The 16,932-nt window shown below is 64.1% G+C and overlaps 3 protein-coding genes across 10 annotated transcripts in view; 2 read left to right on the top strand and 1 right to left on the bottom strand.

The window, feature by feature from the left end:
- Katnip (katanin interacting protein) overlaps window positions 1-3,125 on the top strand; it is a 142,725-nt gene extending 139,600 nt beyond the window's left edge. For 4 of the 5 annotated variants that reach the window (XM_048789697.1, XM_048789695.1, XM_048789700.1 and 1 more), the window contains 5 exons: window positions 357-462; window positions 944-1,104; window positions 1,211-1,299; window positions 1,591-1,844; window positions 1,905-3,125. In XM_048789697.1, the coding sequence (XP_048645654.1) occupies window positions 357-462; window positions 944-1,104; window positions 1,211-1,299; window positions 1,591-1,649 (415 nt within the window). In that variant the 3' untranslated portion in view covers window positions 1,650-1,844; window positions 1,905-3,125. The remainder of the gene's footprint in view (window positions 1-356; window positions 463-943; window positions 1,105-1,210; window positions 1,300-1,590; window positions 1,845-1,904) is intronic. The other variant, XM_048789696.1, reaches the window with a different exon arrangement.
- Window positions 3,126-4,656: 1,531 nt separating this feature from the next.
- On the top strand, window positions 4,657-6,898 carry LOC125612350. Of its 3 annotated transcripts, none has more exons than XM_048789702.1 (3): window positions 4,657-4,949; window positions 5,537-5,682; window positions 6,707-6,898. In XM_048789702.1, exons 1-3 carry the CDS (start codon window positions 4,657-4,659, stop codon window positions 6,718-6,720), a joined length of 453 nt encoding a protein of 150 aa, XP_048645659.1. In that variant the 3' UTR covers window positions 6,721-6,898. The 3 variants fall into 3 exon arrangements, with proteins under 3 accessions (XP_048645659.1, XP_048645660.1, XP_048645658.1); XM_048789703.1 differs by having other exon boundaries at window positions 5,537-5,648; XM_048789701.1 differs by having other exon boundaries at window positions 5,537-6,898.
- Window positions 6,899-8,717: 1,819 nt separating this feature from the next.
- The window catches only part of Gsg1l (GSG1 like), a 113,598-nt gene continuing 105,383 nt past the window's right edge, over window positions 8,718-16,932 (bottom strand). The window contains exons 1-2 of one of the 2 annotated variants that reach the window (XR_001504088.2): window positions 10,176-10,763; window positions 8,718-9,253 (exon numbers count right to left, since the gene is read on the bottom strand). Coding sequence is in view for 1 of the 2 variants with exons in the window: in XM_015491193.2 (XP_015346679.1) it covers window positions 9,156-9,253; window positions 16,394-16,464 (169 nt within the window). In the remaining variant the exon portion in view is untranslated. Of the gene's footprint in view, window positions 9,254-10,175; window positions 10,764-16,393; window positions 16,465-16,932 lie in introns of those variants that run through there. The other variant, XM_015491193.2, reaches the window with a different exon arrangement.

Genomic DNA, 16,932 nt, shown 5'->3' on the forward strand with positions numbered 1-16,932 from the left:
GGCCCTGCAGGCTTTCATCTGTGACTCGGGAAAGGACAGAGGGGTCCTGGGCCCAGGGAGCCTGTACCGTTTCTGGGCCCATCTGGGGAGGCCCGAGGTTCTGCCCATGCATAGATGAGGGCCACCAGGCTCTGCCCGTATGTAGATGCAGGCCACCAGCCCAGGAACGAGGCCCTGCAAGAGCCAGCTCAGCGGTTTGTTGCAAACGCAGCCACACGTGACCTGACTCAAGATGGGCAAGGGGAGGAGGCGGGTGGACTGCAGGCCTCTGGGGGGCAGGGGCCTCCTCAGGCACCGCCAGGCGCAGCCATAGCCTGGGCAGCGGCCCAGCAGAGCACCTCTCACCGGACGCTCCCCCAGGTGAACCGCGTGTACGTGATCTTTGACCTGCCCACCACCGTGTCCATGATCAAGCTGTGGAACTACGCCAAGACGCCGCATCGCGGGGTGAAGGAGTTTGGTGTGAGTCCCCCCAGCTGGGCTTGGGGTGATGGCGCTCACTGGGGATCAGGCTGCTGGCTGTGATCATGTGTCGCCCCTTGATGTGCCTCCCTCCGTGGCCACCTTAGACATGGGGCCTGGTCCCAGAGGCAGGGACGCTGGCCACCAGCCAGGCCTTCACACCCCCTGAGATGATCTGGGTCGTCACCCAACACTGAAAAGCAGGCTTTTTGCCAGGGTCTCCCCAGAGCCCCACGGGGACAGGACAGCAGGCACAGGGGCCAGAGATCCCACCAGCCCCACTGTGTCCAGGGCTCTCTACTGGGTGCTGTCCCCTCCTTCAAGTCCCCTGCAGCCTCTCCTGTGGGGGTGAAGGTCTGGGGTCACACAGTCCAGGCACACAGGGGCCCTGGCTAGTGACACCGTCTTCAGAGAAGCCTCAGTGGGGCTCTGTGGGGACAGTGTGGGAGAGCGGGTCCCTCATCCCCCCATCCCTGCCCAGCTCCTGGTGGACGACCTGCTGGTGTACCACGGGGTCCTGGCCATGGTGAGCCACCTGGTCGGGGGCATCCTGCCGACGTGCGAGCCCACGGTGCCCTACCACACCATCCTCTTCACCGAGGACACGGACATCTGTCACCAGGAGAAGCACGCGGCCATCAGGTGTGTCCCTGGCCCCCGCCCCTCTCCCTGCGGCCCTAACGAGGATGGATGGTAGGGACACTCGGCCCTGGGCCCCATGGGACCTGCTGCCTCCTCCTCCACACAGTAACCAGGCAGAGGACCAGGACGTCCAGATGACAAACGACAACCAGGCCGTCACCAGCTGCAGAAGGAAGCCGAGCGCGGCCGACCCAGGTCAGCCACAGTCTGCCCAGAGTGTCCCCCTGGGAACGCGCCAGGGAGGGGCTGGCACCCCACACCTACACACCCTGCACACCCCCGGCACCCGGAGGGTGACAGGGACCTAAGCCTTGTGGGGACAGGGTCCCCTGCCCTGGGGCGCGGAGGACTCGGCCTGTTGGAGCTGCAGGCGGGGGCCAGGCCTCAGGGACCTGGAGGGCAGCCCCGTGGTGGGGCCTCCCCGGGGTGTAGGACACCCGAGGTATAAAGCTGGGGACACCGCCCCTCTGTGCTCTGCTTCCACAGCTCTGCGCCCCAAAACCTGCATAAGTGAGAAGGAGCCAGCCAGGCGGTGGCGGTGCTGACGTGCGGAGCCCCGCCCTCAGTGTCACCAGCCAGGATCCCGAGGCTGAAGAACACAGCACAGAGGGACAGGAGACTCTGGGGTGACAGCCCTGGAAACCACTGGGGACAGGCTGCCGCTGCAGAGGGTGGCAGTGCCCTGCAATGCGGGCTGCTGCAGAGAGTCAGGGATGCCTGCTTTGCCTCTCCAGCAAGTCTGGCCCGTGACCACTCGGACCCGCTGACCGTGGCCCGTGACCACTCGGACCCGCTGACCATGGCCCGTGACCACTCGGACCCGCTGACCCTGCCTCACGCCTGGGTGCGGTGTGCGGGGCGTCCGTCTGGTCCGTCTGTCCAGCTTCTTAGGCCAGGACAGGGTTGGGGGGAGGCCAGGCCTCAACCCTAGCCCCTCCATGCATAGGTGCCCCAGGGGAGGCCAGCCCAGCTGTGGTGGCCCCACCTCCCCTGCATGCCTGCCCCACTGGGAGCTGGCGGAGCCTACAGGGTGCCGTTGTTGGCCCCTCAAGGTCTGCCCGGACTGCCACCCTCCCCTCGTGTATCCAGGGTCCCCCAGGCCCTTCAGGGGTGAGCCTGCAGGACCTCTGGCCTCTTGCAGAGCCTGGGACAGGACTGGCCGTGGTGTGTGTCCTGCTGAGGGAAAGGGGGAGCTGGGCCCACCAGGGCTCTGGACACGGCCTGGGGGAGTGAGGACCACCACCCTGGGGCCAGGCGCAGCACCTCCCCCTTGAACTTGAACTTGGCCTGGCTGCTCCCTGCCCTGGCCCTGCCCTCTGACCCCTGGCCTCTTCCTACCCATCCCTGCCTGTGCCGCTGTGGGCCCCTGGAGTGACAGGGAGGCTCCGGTGCCCAGGCCCCGCCCTCCTCCCTCCGGGGTGGTCGCGCCTGGACGGGTGCCTGCGCCCCCCATCCCTGTAACCAGCTCAGATCGGGCACCTAATTGGTTCCCGTGGTGGGTCATTTCTCGTTCCCATATTAATCCGCTGCCTTCCTGGCGCTCGGCCCGGTTTGCGCGGTGCGGTTCTCCCGCGCGTTCCTGCGCAACCGCGGCCCGGGCTTTATGGGCTCCGCAGCCCGTGCGCGGGGCCACGCGGATGCGCTTTGCGTTGGGGGAGCTTTGCGCTGAGAGCTCGGCTGATGCAGAGGTAGGAACCGCTTCCCCGGAGAAGATCCATCCTCGCCAGCTCCGGCCGCGGCTCCAGATGTGCCGAGCCCGCCCGGCCTCCCGCTCCCACTCGAAAGCTGCCCCCGGAGCCGGGCTGGTCACCCAGACAGTGCCATTGCCCTGAAGGGACCCCCATCCCGCCCCAGGCACGGGAGACGCTGCACACTGGCTGCCAGGACCCGGTGGGTCTCACAACCAACGTGTGCACCCTGCATTGCAGGGGGGAGGAAAGGAGCTGTGGAGGCATTAACTGGAAAATAAATGTCTATTTTTTTCTCTTGCAAAATCAATAAAAGATGTTATTAAGAATGGAGTCCGGCGCACTGCACTTGGGTCAGACGGGGGAGCCCGTGCCGCCTCCAAGGCCCTGGGCAAGAGTCCACTTAAAACTGGCCGAGCACAGGGGCATGCGCCCTCACCCACAGGTCACGAACAGAATGTCGCCGTTATTATACGCCTGGCTGCTCATGTCACAGTCCTTGGGTTAGGCTCTGTCATGATTTCACAGAGAGGCTGTGCAACCTCTCCAGGACACACAGCTTCAGAAGCTGTTGGTCAACATGCAGATCCTGAGATGACCACTGGGCAGCAAGGCGGGTGGCAATCCTGTGAGTCTGGCTGGTTTCCCACCAGGTGTGGTTCTGCCAGCACCCAGGTGCCCGATTCCCAGGCCCCCTCCCTGCCGCACTCCTGACTCCCGATTCTGTCAGACTCCTGGCTTCCCAGTGGGAAGATGGTACCGTTAGGCGGGGCGTGGAGGGGCGGGGCGTCACACTGCAGCTCAGGGGCCAGCACAACACTGGCAGCAGCTCAGGGGGCTCCTGACCAAGGTCACCTCAGTCTTGACCGCTCCCCACCCCCACTGGCGAGGTCTCTGGGCTGGGTCCCTGTTACTCAGGGACAGACAGAGCATTAGTCCTTTGGGTCCCAGAGGTGACATCCCCACCCTGGCCCTCCTGGGTGAGGGTCCCCTCCCCCACAGCCTGCATGTCCCCATCTGGGCTTCCCACTCCCACCCCAGGGCGAATGTGACCCAGCTAGAGCATCAGAGCCGGGGTTTGTTGGCACCCAGGCCTGGGTTACTGGAAACGGATCTTGGCCACAGCCAAGGGACAGCTGGCAGGGCTCCCAGAGGAATGGCGCAGGCCCCGTCCCTGGGCTCAGCCCTGGCCCTGGGGCTTAAGCCTGTGGCATCCCGTTGGGCAACAAAACCAGGCTGGCCATATGCTGTGTGTCCCCAAGTGGCCAAGGGGTGTCCTTTGCTGCAGGTGTGTCCCACGTCTCCCTGTGGCAATCATGACACCCTTTCCAGTGTCCCAGCTCTCCAGGGGGACTTCCACTCACAGCCCCAGCTGAGGAAGCGGCCTCGGCTCCTTCGGTGGTGATAAGAGCCCCACAGACAGCTGCCCGCTCCTCGCAGCCTCCTGTGCGCATGCTCCAGGAAAGTCCTCCTCCCCGCACCGGGGATGCTGTGCCACGGTCCTGGGGCCAGCAGCTCCACCACTTCCTGGCCGTGTGACCTTGGCAAGTGACTTTACACCCCGGACCGGGCTTCCTTACCCAGGTGGCAGGTGAACCCAGGGTACCTGCTTCGCGGCGCCACGGTGGTCCCCATGAGACCCTCATAGCTCTAGCCCTCCTGGTTGGGACGCACTCCACAGGTGTAGACAGGCTCGGTGAGAGGGACCTTGGGGCTGCGGCGTGACCCTTGAGCCCAGGCTCTTCCCCAGAGCAGCCGGGCACCACCTCCAGCCTGGCCCCTCTCCAAAGTCCAGGACAAGCTCAGCTGATTGGTCCCTGAAGGGCCCTGGCCTTAGGGCTGCCGACCTATTGGCTGAGCAGGGATGGATGTCCCGCCCCTCCTCTGCCAATCCGGCTCCTGTGTGGTTCCACAGGCCCCGCCCCCTCCCCTGACTCCTGTGGGGGGGGGGACCCGACGCCCGCCCCACGCCCGCCCCACCACCCTGCAGGTGCCCCGAAGGCCCAGGGAGCCCCAGGTTGGCCTCAAGCACAAGGCAGAGGCCGACTGGCTCCTCCTGGGCCTTAGGGCCCTCAGGACCCGTGTTTCCCGGCCACCCTCCCAGTGGCTGCCCCCTGCCAGGCCCGCAGGTGTCAACGGCCCCCAGCTTTGTCTAAGGTAGGGACCAGAAAGTGTCAGTCCGGAGCGAAATGTGGCCCAAGAAGTGACAGCAAGGGGAACCGTGTCCCAGGCTAGATGGGGACAGGCAGGGGCCCGTCCGGTGGCCTCCTGCCTGCCCATGTAGTGAACCCCACGTGGAGGAGGTTGGTCTCTATCTTGGAGGCCCCGGGCACTACCGTCCATTGGCCAGCACAGGCCCTGCTGCAGTCCCCGATCTGCTGGCCCCATTTCTGCCCTGCACCCCGTCTCCCAGGCCTGCACCCCACAGCCAGAGGAGCCTCTCACAGCCGTGCTGGTCCTGTCTTCCTTTAAAATCCCTCCTGTCAGCTGCTCCCTGGGTCCCTCAAGGTGAAAGCACAGCCCTTGTCATCGCCCAGGAAGCCCAGACTCAGACCCCAGAGGCCTGGTGGGAAGTAGCCGCAGGTCCTCACCTCACTGCACGGTCCACACAGGCTTGTCCTCAGCCCCAGGACCTTTGCACACGCTGTTCCTCCTGCCTCACCCTCCTGTGGACAGGCCCTCCCTGCCCTCTGCCCCTCCTGCATGACATTGTCACTGTTTGAGGTGAGCTTTTACTGTTTAAGGTTTGGTGCAGGATCTGAGTCTCCCGAGTGCTCCGTGAGGAGGAAGGACAGCTTCCTGTTCCAGAAGGGCAGCTCCGGCCTGAGCTCGGTTCCTGGCACCTTTTGTCCCTTGGTCAGTGTTCCTTGGAGGAGGGAGGCCGCAGCAGGTTGGTGGCCGCAGGACTTGAACCCAGGCCCACCTAACTCCACAACCCAGCGGCTCTCTGGGTCCCGGCTTCCTCCCGAGCAGCGGTCAGCCCAGCGGCAGCGGCTCTTCCCCGGGGACATGCTCCCGGCCAGCCTCGTCCTCAGCCCTGGCCGCTACAGACGCTGCCCATGAATCAAGCTGACGTTTCCATTACCCGCGGGAGACGAGTGTGTGGCCAGGCACGGGGTGGCTTCGGCGGGGGGTGGTGGGGACAATTGCTGGTCACTGTCACCAGCCTAGGAGGACGTCAACCCTGTTAACTCATCACCTCCCGCCAGAGGGTGAACCCTGGCCCCAGGTTCGCCTGCACCTGGCAGAAGAGGGGCCACCGGGCAGAGGAGCCCAGGGCCTCTGAGGGTCACATGTGGGGGCCACCAGGCTCAGCACACAGCCGGGCACAGGGAGCCGGGGCCTGTGGGGACAGAGAGGCTGAGCTCGGGCGCCCAGGGGAGAGCAGGGCCGCGGGTCGGGCCTGGTGTGGTGTCCACACCACAGGCACACACCCAAGGCCATCAGGGTCAGCACAAGTTCACTCAGCACAGGGGACTGTTCTCTGGGAAAGCGCTTTGCAGGGGCAGAGGAAGGCACCCCGTCCTCTGTGTGTTCCCCAGGGGCCCCCAGGTGGCATGCCCCTCCTCCCAAGCCAACAGTGGCCTTAGTTCCCTCCAAGTAACTCTCAGTGGCTCCTGGATTAGTCACCTGAACATCCTGGAAGTGCTCCCTGTTATCTAACCAGCAGCCCTCTTGTTACACTGGAAAATAGCTAGTTTCCAGCCCCTTCCGGACGTGCTCAGGAGGAGACAGGAGGACTTGAAGTCCCAGTGGTCCCGTGACCCTCCTACCTCTTCCCTTCCCATGTGACAGGGGCCCTTGCAAGCCGCCCCCACGCCATGATCACACACCAGTGCAGGATTGTTTATTTGATATTTCCTTTGAGCCACCTCTTTGCTTGTTACTGAAACGCCCCTTTGGCTTCATCCCAGCGGGAAGTCCATGACTCGGTGGCTTGGTGGCTCTGATGTGGCTGGAGACACTGTTTTCTAACACACAGAAACACGACTGTTAAAAGAGATGGAGATCGTCCCAGTGTCAACTACAGCCACCCCTGGGTCTCCTGGGGCCTGTTGGCCGACTTCAGTTGACCCCGGTGACAATAAAGCCGCTTGGTGACCTGGGCCGATTCCTGCCCAACTTGTCCCAGCCGGGCCCCGTTCCTGGAGGCTCTGTCTGACCTGGTCCTGCCGGTTGAGGTCATGGTCACTGGCCCGTCTCTCCCAGGCTCTGCCCTCCATGGGGGGTCCTCGGTATCCACCAGGGAAGGAGAAGGACGCATGGTGGCCACAGGATGAGTGAGTGCATGGGTGACCCAGGCCTCGCGGTGTCCCCAGGCACTGAGACGCCTGACGTCCAGGACTGAAATCTCCACCTTCCCCAGCGCTCAGCGGAGGTCACCTGGCTGGCCGCCTCCCACAGGGGTCCCCTCTAGGTCCTGTGGCTCGTCCCTCCTACCAGGCCCTGGCCCCCGGCCACTGTCCTAGGCTCACTGTAGGCGTGGGATGAGGACAGGGTCCCGCTCCCGGGCAGCTGCCTTCCTGGGACGACACCTGCTCACCTGCTCTGTGGGAGTGGCCATTGCCCGGCTCAGCCCCGGGCTCCTCCGGAAGCCGGTGCCCTGGCTGTCCCCACTGACCCCTGCAGTGACGGCCACCACAGCTCTGGCTGGCTCCTCCCCACGCGTGCCCCTGGGTGACTGGCCAGCCACCTGGAGGGTGGCCGAGCTGTCCCTCCCGCCCTCTCCTGCTGCCTGGGCCTCGATCACCTGCACCTGGGCTTGGACCTCATTTTCTTGAAGAGCCTCCCCTGACCACTCCCTCCACCTGTCCCCAGCAGGGGACGCCCATAGGCTCCCGTGGCCCCAGCATCCCTCCTCGTGACAGTAAGCGCCAAGGAAGCGCCTGGGGTGAAGGTCCGCAGCTGGCCCCTTGGCCCTCTGACAAGGACGTCCATTTAGTGGATGAGGAAACTGAGACCCAGAGGGGTCAAGCAACCTGTCCCAGGTCACCAACAGAGAGGGAACCTGACCCTGGTGGCCTCGTCCCAGAAGGGGACACTGAGCTGTGACGGCCTGGCTCGTCCTCTGTCCTGCCGTCTGCGGGCACCGAGTGACAACAGATGGCCTCTCCCATGGCCCACCTGGAGTGCCTGCCCCAGGGCCTGGTCACGGTGGAGGCTCGGACGACACCCTGGGCGGGTGGAGCCACGGGGGGGGGGGATGACGAGGAAGGTGACACCTGGAGGATGGTGGGGACATCTGGTGTCGGGGACAACCAGTGAGGGACGGAGGGAGGGCGGGATGGGTGGGTGATGGATGGGTGTGTGGGTGGACAGGTGGGTGGATGGTGAGTGGGTGGGTGATGGACAGGTGGACAGGTGGACAGGCGGGTGGATGGATGGTGGAGGAGTCCGGGTGGTGGACGACAGACAGTGGACACTGTGTTCTCTTGGGCAGAAACCTCTCGACACCCCTGGGGGCCCCTGGGGACGGAGCCTGGGGTCCGGCTTCCTGGTCTGACTCAGCTCGGCCCTTGGCCGGCTCTGGAGTCCTCGGCAGGTGGCTTCATCTCTGTGACCCTAAACTCGGTCATTCTGAGGACAGGGATCCACTTCGCCGGTGTCTGCACCTGGGGTTTCAGAGAGAGGTGGCCCCAGACGTGGGGGAAGGGTCCCCTGGGCCAGGGCTGTGACATCGCTGGGCTCTCAGGGGGAGCGGGCTTCACCTTCCGGCTCAGGGCCACCTCTGTCCCCACCTGGAGCCCTCGGCGGCCCTCTGGCCCGTCCCTCCCGCTTGCCCCAGGCTCCCGCATCCCTCTGCCGGGCCCTGGCCCAGTGCACTTGGCTCAGTCCAGGCTCCTTGGGGTGACACTGACCCTCGGTGGGGCAATGACAGGACAGCCATCGCCCAGAGAGCAACTGGGCTCCACACTCCACAAGAAGTCGGGTTCAACAAGCATTTATTGAGCTCCTGCTGTGTGCCTGTTGGGTGGCCCTCCGCGGTGCCAGCCGCTGCCCTGTCCTTCAGGACCCCACGTCCCCACAGGGCTCTGCTCCTCTGGGCACCTCCTCAGCTTCCTGGCTGGTCGTGGGGGTCCAGCACTCAGTGGCCAGTGTCCTGGGTCTTTCCGGGCCGTGCCCAGCGGGGCGCTGCGTGTGGTGGTGGCAGGAGTCCAGAGCTGGCGTCCCCTCTGTGTGGCCAGCAGCCCCCGGGGCCACCCTGGCATGACTCAGGGCCCGAGCCCCGGTGGTGGCAGGACAGGCCTCGGGTCCCCTCACGGCCACCGAGTCCACCCAGGCCGGGTTCCAGGCCCCAGACCAGGCTCTCGTGGGAGGGATGGTGCCGGCGATGGCGGGCGTCTGGGGCTGGGCCGGGCTCGGTCACACCCAGTGTCCCAGGACCCAACACTGGCGGTTCAGCTCAGGCGCCTCCTGTGCTGCGCTCCGGGGCCAGGAGTCCCCCAGGTGCGGCTGGTGTCCTGCGAGAGAAACAGTGGTCAGCACTGGGCGCCCACCCACCAGGCCTCCCGCCCCGGCCACCGCAGCCCAGTCCCCACGGCCACCCATCGGCTCGCCAGCCGGGACGCACACCGGCCACCCCTGCCGCCATCCACCCAAGGACCCAGAAATGCACCTGCCCCGACCCCGGCTCTCTCCCCACAGGTCACCCGCAGTCCCCCGTCCACACCTGCCACCCACGACACAGCCACTGGCACCCCCACCTCCCACCCAAGACCACACATCTGAACCCCTTTCTCACACAACACCCCCGAGCCACCCCCGTCTTCGCCCCCGACTCACGGGCACGTCCCCGGGAGTCCACTGTGGCGCCCACCACGTGCCCACAGGTGTCCTGCCCGATGCTTACCCTCCTCAGGCTACTGGCTCCATCCTGCCTTTCCCACCCCCTGTCCACCCACCTGTCCACCCCAGCCCAGCCTTCATGCCCATCTCTCCACTTCCCGTCCACCCTCCTCCCCGCTCCCCGTGGGCCTAGAAGAGGAGCAGGACTGGAGGACTCCCTGACCCCCAGGACTCCCTGGCCCCAGGACCCTCTGCCCAGGGACAGTGATCGTGGGTGGCCATGCCCAAGCTGATGCTGACCAGTGACCATGTGCCCAGGCAGCGGTGGCCTGAGCCCACCCAGTGCCTCCCTGCTCCTAAAGGCCTGGGCAGGAGGAGGAGTGGGGAGGCCCGGCCTCCGTCCAGTGGGTCCACTCTGAAGTCTATAGAGGCGACCTCCATCCCCCCAGTCCCTCTGGCGCCCCAGGCCACGCCCCGCTAGGACCCCCCTGCAGAGGGCCTAACCTGACATTGTCCTCCACCATCTCGGGACACCCTGAGGGCCCTGCCCTGTCCCCTGCGCCCCATGACTCTGAGCCCCAGGGAGCAATGACAGACCCGTGGCGAGGGGCAGAGATGGCACAGGGACGGGGAGAGTGGTGGGCCCTTCCTGAGCCCAAGTCCCCAGCTGGCCCGCGGGGTGACGTCCACCGTCTTACACCGGGGAGGGCGGAGGCCCAGCCGGGGGCCCAGCGGCCACCCTGCGGCGGCTGGACTGGCCTCTTCCTGAGGGTGACCCGAGCCGCTGGAGGGCTGGCCCAGGTCCTGTTCCCCGCCTGGGCTCTCCGGCTCGTCCACTCCCACTTCTGAATTTTAGGGGGGGACGGGCTCCTCTGGGAAACCCACGAGGCAGGAATCCCTGTCCTGCCTGTCACCCGGGGACGGGAGCTCAGGTCGCAGGGGGCTCTTCCCAGTCGCGAAGGCGGGACGGAGGCGAGGACAGAGGGCTGTGTCCGCGGAGGGGCGCGGGCCTCGCTCTGGCTGAGCCCCCCGTTTTTAACACCCGCTAACGTCGCTGTCCTGTGAGTGGGTCTCTGTGTTTTTAGGCAGCGGGAAACGTTTGCCAACCGTTTGTTTTGGCCGCAGCCACTGGAACGGCCTTAGGAACGGAAGTGCTGGCTGCCAAGAGGGAGGCGTCTGGGTTTGTTTTTTTTTTTTTTTTAATTGAGAAGCAAATATTTGGTGCACGGGGAGGTCTGTTGTTTTCTCAAGGAGTGTTTAGATGGGAGCTGCTCTAACCCTGGACAGTCCCCTGAGGAAGTGATCTTGGGCGGGTGGGTGCTGGGGACTGGACCCAGAGGCTCTTTGCCCCGAGCCACAGCCCAGTCCTTCCTATTTTGATTTTGAGACACGTTGTCGCTAATTAAGGTCTGGCTACATTGCTGAGGCTGGCCTCGAACTTGGGATCCTCCTGCCTCAGCCTCCTGAGTCGCTGGGATGACAGATGACAGCTGTGTGCCACGCACCCAGGGGTCACATACATTGTCAGGAAAAAGAGAAGCCCAGATCCTCGAGTCACAATGGGACGCTCTGTCCCTGGGTCTGGAGACCAGGTCACTGAGCACCGAGGCTCCCCTCCTCTTCTCTGGCCTCCAGAAAGGGACACTGAGCCACTGACAGTGCGTGTCCCCCACAGGGCACCAGGACCCACCTGCAGGGCACCGGGACCCCGCCCACTGCCCTTCTCCCCGATCTTTTTGGTTTGGAGCCTGCGCTGTGGACTGAGGATCCCAACTCAAAACAGCCTCTGGGCCACAGTGAACCACAGGTGACAGGGCCGAGGCGGCCTGCTCTTCCCTAGCCAGCGTCACCACAGGCAGGGGGACAGCTCTTCCAAAACGTCCGAGACACTGAAAATGTGGATTTCAAAATAAGAGCCCCTGGCCTTTAAATGACAGCAATTGGGACTTTTAAACATTCAGGCCACCGAGAGAGCCGCACCCCTCAGGTGACTCAGCCCACCGAGGCCACTTCATGACCTCTGGTTTGTCCCTTAGACTCTGTCCCGTGTCCTTGATCCCAGTGCTTGTCACTTTGTGTTGTAAGAGCCAGTTTCGTGTGGCTTTCTCTGTCACCCAGGGACGGGGATGTCTGTGGGCAGGGACAGGGTGGGCCTCTCCCTGCAGCCCTCTGTCCCCAGCCCCTGGCCTGGCCTGGCCCTGAGCACACCCTGGGCTGAGGTGGGGGAGGAGGGGCGGGGGAGGCTGAGCTCGTGGGGTCCCTGCGGCCTTCCTGCTCTGAGCTGATGGAATCCTCCCACCCACGGGGTAACTCAGAGGGTTCAACAGTCCCGGCTCCACCACTTACAAGCCATGTACATTTTTTAAGCTGTGTGGCTTTTGACAAGCAGCTCCACCTCTCTGAGCCTGCAAATGCATGTGAGGTACAAAGGCCCAGCCGGCCTCCCACGGGGAGCCCCTCCCCACGCGACCTCAGATACTGATGGAAAATGACCCAACGCCCGTCCTGGGATAGGGCTGGGCCCCGGCCTCTGTTCACAGAAGGGGAAACAGGCTCCTAGACAAGAAGAGGTTCTCCAAGTCCCAGCCTCGTCCCACGGTTGGTGGAGGCACCGTGTTTTGAAGTCCGTGGGAGCCTGCCCCACCCAGGCTCAGCAGAGTCCCGGGAGAGCATATGTGTCCCCAGGGGGTGAACTCTCTTTCCTTCCAACCCAGATACCCAGACACGGCCCTCTCTTCAGCTGGCCGAGAGCCCCTCTGGCATCCGACCGGTGGCTGCCCAGCCCTGCACAGGGTGGACGTTGGTCTGCGCAGCATCCACGTGGGAGGGCAGATCACCACCCCTCCCCCCTCGTCTGTCTTCTGGGGACCCCTTGTTTCTGGGCCCTTTGTCTCTTTTTCAAATTTGGGATGGGGGTGGGCGGAGCGTTCCTGCCACCTCCCCTGAGAGTCACTGATGACTGGCATTCCTCCATGTTGGGCACTGGGTCTCAGAGCCAAGTGACACACCGTCTGTCCTCTGGGTGCTCAGGTGGCATGAGGGGGACGGACACACACCTGCAGCACCTACTAAGGCCGTGAGCCCGTCGACGTGCGCTGAGCGTCAGCTCCTCGGATCTTGTAAAACCCACGTCAGCGGAGGCCCATTTTGCAGATGAGGAAACCGAGGCCCAGAGAGGTCCCGTCACCAGCCCAAGGTCTCACCGTTGGGATCTGAGTCCAGGCAGACTCCTCCGAAGGTTGGGCTCGGACTCACGATGACATTCACACACACAAGGGCCAGGGACTGGGACGCGTGGAGAAGGACACCCCCCTCTTCAGGGGCTGGAGGGGGCCGGTGGCCATTCCCGGCTTCTGAGCTGGACTTGCAAAGCAAGCCCCTGCTGCAGCCCCTGACCCACTAGTAGGTTCTGTTTTCTGAGGTGCGGGGAGCCCAGCAATGCCGGGTGAGGGACAGGTCCCCGGGCTGAAGGGCTACAGCTGCAAAGGCTCCTGGGAGCCCAGCAGACCCCCGAGGAGCGAGGATTCACCCCGGGGTCCCAGGGTCTCCACCTCCTCTCACCTGTCGCAGGTCCCTGGTCCCTCCCAACGGAGGACTTCCCAGGGACTCTACACCTTAACAACTGCCCTGCGTGTTCTTAGCAACAGGACGGCTGGGGTGCCCCTGCCTCGGACAAACAGGGGCCTCCCGAAGGAGGGAGGGTCCCATCGGCTGTGACCCAGGGCCAGCAGCTCTGCTTCTGGGAACCAAGTGCCTTCACTGTAAGACGGAGACGCTGCGCAGCGCTCAGACCTCCTGACTTCAGAGGGGCCGGGGCTGGCGCAGGGCTGAGCGCTATTCTGAATTTGGTGCATGGACCAGGGGCATCGGCATCCTTGGTACAACGCAGACCCCAGGTCCCGGCCAGAGCTGACCGGGGACCTCCCAGGGTGGGGCCAGCTGTCCGTCAAGCCCTCTAACGAGTACCCCCCCACACCGTGGGACTCTGATGCTAACGGTGGCTTGAGTCTCTTGGCCCCAGGGCTGGGGTCTCTGACGTCTTCAAGTTGTGTGCCCACCCGTGCTTCCAGCAAATTGGCCTTGATATTTATTTCAGAAGCACCGTCTGCTTCCGTTTTAATAAAGGAGGCCACGCGAGGGGCTCGGCTGGATTTGCTTTTGATCTAATAAAAATGCCAAGTTGCTCGGGGACCAGGAAAAAAGTCTTCCTTGAAATTCCCTCTGCTATTTTGAGGGCAGCTGTGGCTGAGACCCGTCTAGACGGAGCTCCCAGAAGCCACCTCTGTGCCCGCCGAGTGACAGCCTCTCGCTGAGCCGGGCCTCCCAGACACACCTGGAAAAATCAGAGGCTCGTCTCTGGCATTGAACTTGACAGCCACAATCAGCTGCAAAACCCAGCCGCCCCGGAACGGAAGATGCAGACACCTGGCCCGTACGGCAGTGTCTCCTCATCAAATGTCACGTCTGATGTGCTCCTAAGCTAGCTGGTGGCACTGGGAAGCCCCAAAGGCGGATTTCAAAGGCAAAATCTTTCCTCAGGAATAAAAAAAAAGAGAGAGAGAGAAAGTGGCAGAATCCATATCACAGAAACCCAAGGGGGGAAGGTGGGAGGAAATCTGGGGACAGCAAAGATAACCCAAAGCTTATGTAACCGTTTATGTCAAGCACAGTGCCTTCCATAGGAAGTGGCCTTTCAGCTGATGTTAAAGGTGGGACAGCGTGAGCCATGCAAAGGGTTAGAGGGAGAGCATTAGGCGGAGAGGACAGGAAGTGCATGTTCCGGCTTTTGGCTGAGCAGCAGGACACAGAGGAGCCGGGAGGAGGTGAGGTTGGGCCCTGGGGCGGGAGGCTGTGAGCCGGGGCCGCCTCAGACAAGGACTGGGAAATCTAGAGGCCGAGAGAGCCCCGCAGTGTGGCCTGGCCTCTTGGTGCTGGGTCCTCCACCTCCGTAAGAGGACCTGGGCTGGACCTGCCGTCAGGCGTGTTGAGTGACATGGCTCAGACCAGCTTCACCATCAAGTCCAGGGGTCAGCACCAAGCCATGAACCAGCCCCCAGTCAGTGTCCTCACGGCCACCCACCAGTCCCCAGCCTCGCCCCGAGCTGCGTGGGCGCCGCCCTCTGTGTTGACTTCATGGCAGCGATGGCCACACAGCCGAGGCGGGGGGGAGGGTCTCTCTGCCCACTGCAGACCTGGGGCCTCACCAGCGTCCAGGAGCCTGTCCTGCCTCCGTGTCCCCAGGACACAGAGACGCCTCTCTGATAAATAGATGACCCCACAAGGCAGCCCTGTTAGGGTGACTGGTCTGTCCCCTGCCGTGTGACATGGGGTCTGCAGCCCTCCCTGGACGAGGCCACCTGACGGAGGCACACGGGGCACCTCAGAAGCCGGCCTCGGGCTGAGCTGGCCAGCCTTGAGCCAGGAGTGTCAGCCCCTTAGTGACCCCAAGGAGCTCCTGCCACAGCTGGGGTGGCTCCGCGCCTGCACCCTGCGCCCTGTGGCCCACTCCCTCCGGGGCCCTCCCAGGTGGCTTCCACTGCTCTGGGGTCTGCGGTGGCCCCGTCTCGGGGGCTTTGCTTCCAGGGGACCCCAGGCCAACACCGTCGGAAACGACCAGCAAAGCGCTCCTCGGTCACCCCTTCCCTCTCCACTGCCACCTCAGGCCACTGCCAGGTCCCCCAGGAACAACGGCAACAGCACAAATGCCAGGCCAGGGTCCTCGGCCTGGTCCTCTCCCCAGTGGACGCTCCTCTCCGTCTCCCCAGGAGACGCCCGGTCACTCCATCCCCTGGCTTCCTCCCGGCCCCTTCTCCCACGAAGCCCCCAGCCCAGCTCAGACGCCTGGCACGATGCTGGGAGGGAAGCCCCATGTCCAGTCAGGGCCACCCCTGGCCCCAGGCATGTTTTGGCCACTTCCTGGGGCCAGTGCGTCCCCCGTCTACTCCTCCTTCCGGCTGCTCAGGCAGCAGGTGGTGGCCAGGGGCAGAGCGTGGGAGCTGCCCGTCTCTCCAGGACCCCACGCCTAGACTCGGGCCACCCTGGGTCAACCCTCGCATCAGGGGCAGGTGACACATTACCAGGAAACCGGGCAGCGCGTGACGTGGCCCGGGGAGGCTAGGGACAGGAGGGCTGCTCAGCCTGAGGGCCAGACTCCTCCTCCTGCAGACACCCCAGGCCTCGGGGCCCACCCAATGGTGAGGGATGGGCACGTCCAGCCTGCCGTGTGTGAGGTGGGGAAGCCCCCAGTCAGGGACCTGTCAGATGGAACTCACGGGGCACCCTCAGAGATCTGAGGCTATGGGCAGGGCACTGACTAGCCGAGCTGTGTGGCCTTGAGCGAATTACCCCACCTCTCTGACCTTACAGTCCGTATGTGCTGAGTGGTGCTGGTTTTCCTAACAGATGCCCCGATTCTTCTTCTGGGGTCCCCACAGGGAAGCACATGAAGTGGATGCATTGTGACCTTTAAGAGCATCCCTGGTGCAGGCAGACCCGTCCACGTCACCTCCCTAACCTGGCCACGCTCCCCAGGACTGTGCTCCCCCACCCCACGGCCACGCCAGGCCTGGGGGAGCTGTGATGTGCCACCTGCCCTGGTGGCACTCGGCTCCCCGCCTCCTTTCTTAGCATCCCAACTCCACTGGGGGGCAGGGACAAAGGCACTGTGCAGAAATGGCCTGCCACCCTGGACACCAGCCGCAGTGTCCCCCTCTGTACCACGGCCCGGGGAGCAGCAGGCCCCAGGGCAGCCGGCCGGGCCTGTCTCCAGGGTTCCTGGTCCTCGGGCGGCAGGTGCCTGTGCAGGAGGTACTTACGGGCGGGGTACCTCTCGTGGTGACAGTCCCAGCGGAAGTCCTCCTCCTCGCTCCCGTCCCCCTTCTCCATCCTGGAAGGAGGAGGAGGGAATAAGAGGCCGAGTCAGCGAGAGCAGGGAAGGAGCCGCAGCCCGCCTTTTGGAGAACATTCTGTAAGCACTTTCCCACCGACCGCCCTCGGCCTCTGCCAAGCCCTGCAGCCGGTGTCCCTGCTCGCATTTTATTGAGGCACCTGGAGGGGCTGGAGGCAGGACGGGGGTCCCCACCATTCTTACAGATGGAGGGTCCCAACCGCACCCCAATAACTGTGTGCATCACAATATGCGCATGATAAACAGCAGCACGTTACAGGAGACGCTGCAGTTTGCTTTCAAAGCTATGCACCGAGGGGCACAGAATAGCAAGGGACAGTGGCTCTGTACCGCTGTGGAACACTCTTAACTAAGTTAAAACACTTCCCAGAGGGAGTTCCACTCTGCTCTCCCACGGGCACAGGGCTCCTGCCACCCCCACTCTCCCTCCTTCCTCTCCCCCCCCCC

The sequence above is a fragment of the Marmota marmota genome, unplaced genomic scaffold, assembly GCF_001458135.2.
Source record: "Marmota marmota marmota unplaced genomic scaffold, marMar, whole genome shotgun sequence".
Classification (NCBI taxonomy): domain Eukaryota; kingdom Metazoa; phylum Chordata; class Mammalia; order Rodentia; family Sciuridae; genus Marmota; species Marmota marmota.

Coding starts and splice junctions, on each gene's coding strand:
- LOC125612350 (XM_048789701.1), top strand. CDS start 4,657: ATGGATGTCCCGCCCCTCCTCTGCCAATCCGGCTCCTGTGTGGTTCCA. Junction 4,950..5,536: donor GGCCCCCAGCTTTGTCTAAG/GTAGGGACCAGA, acceptor TTACTGTTTAAG/GTTTGGTGCAGGATCTGAGT.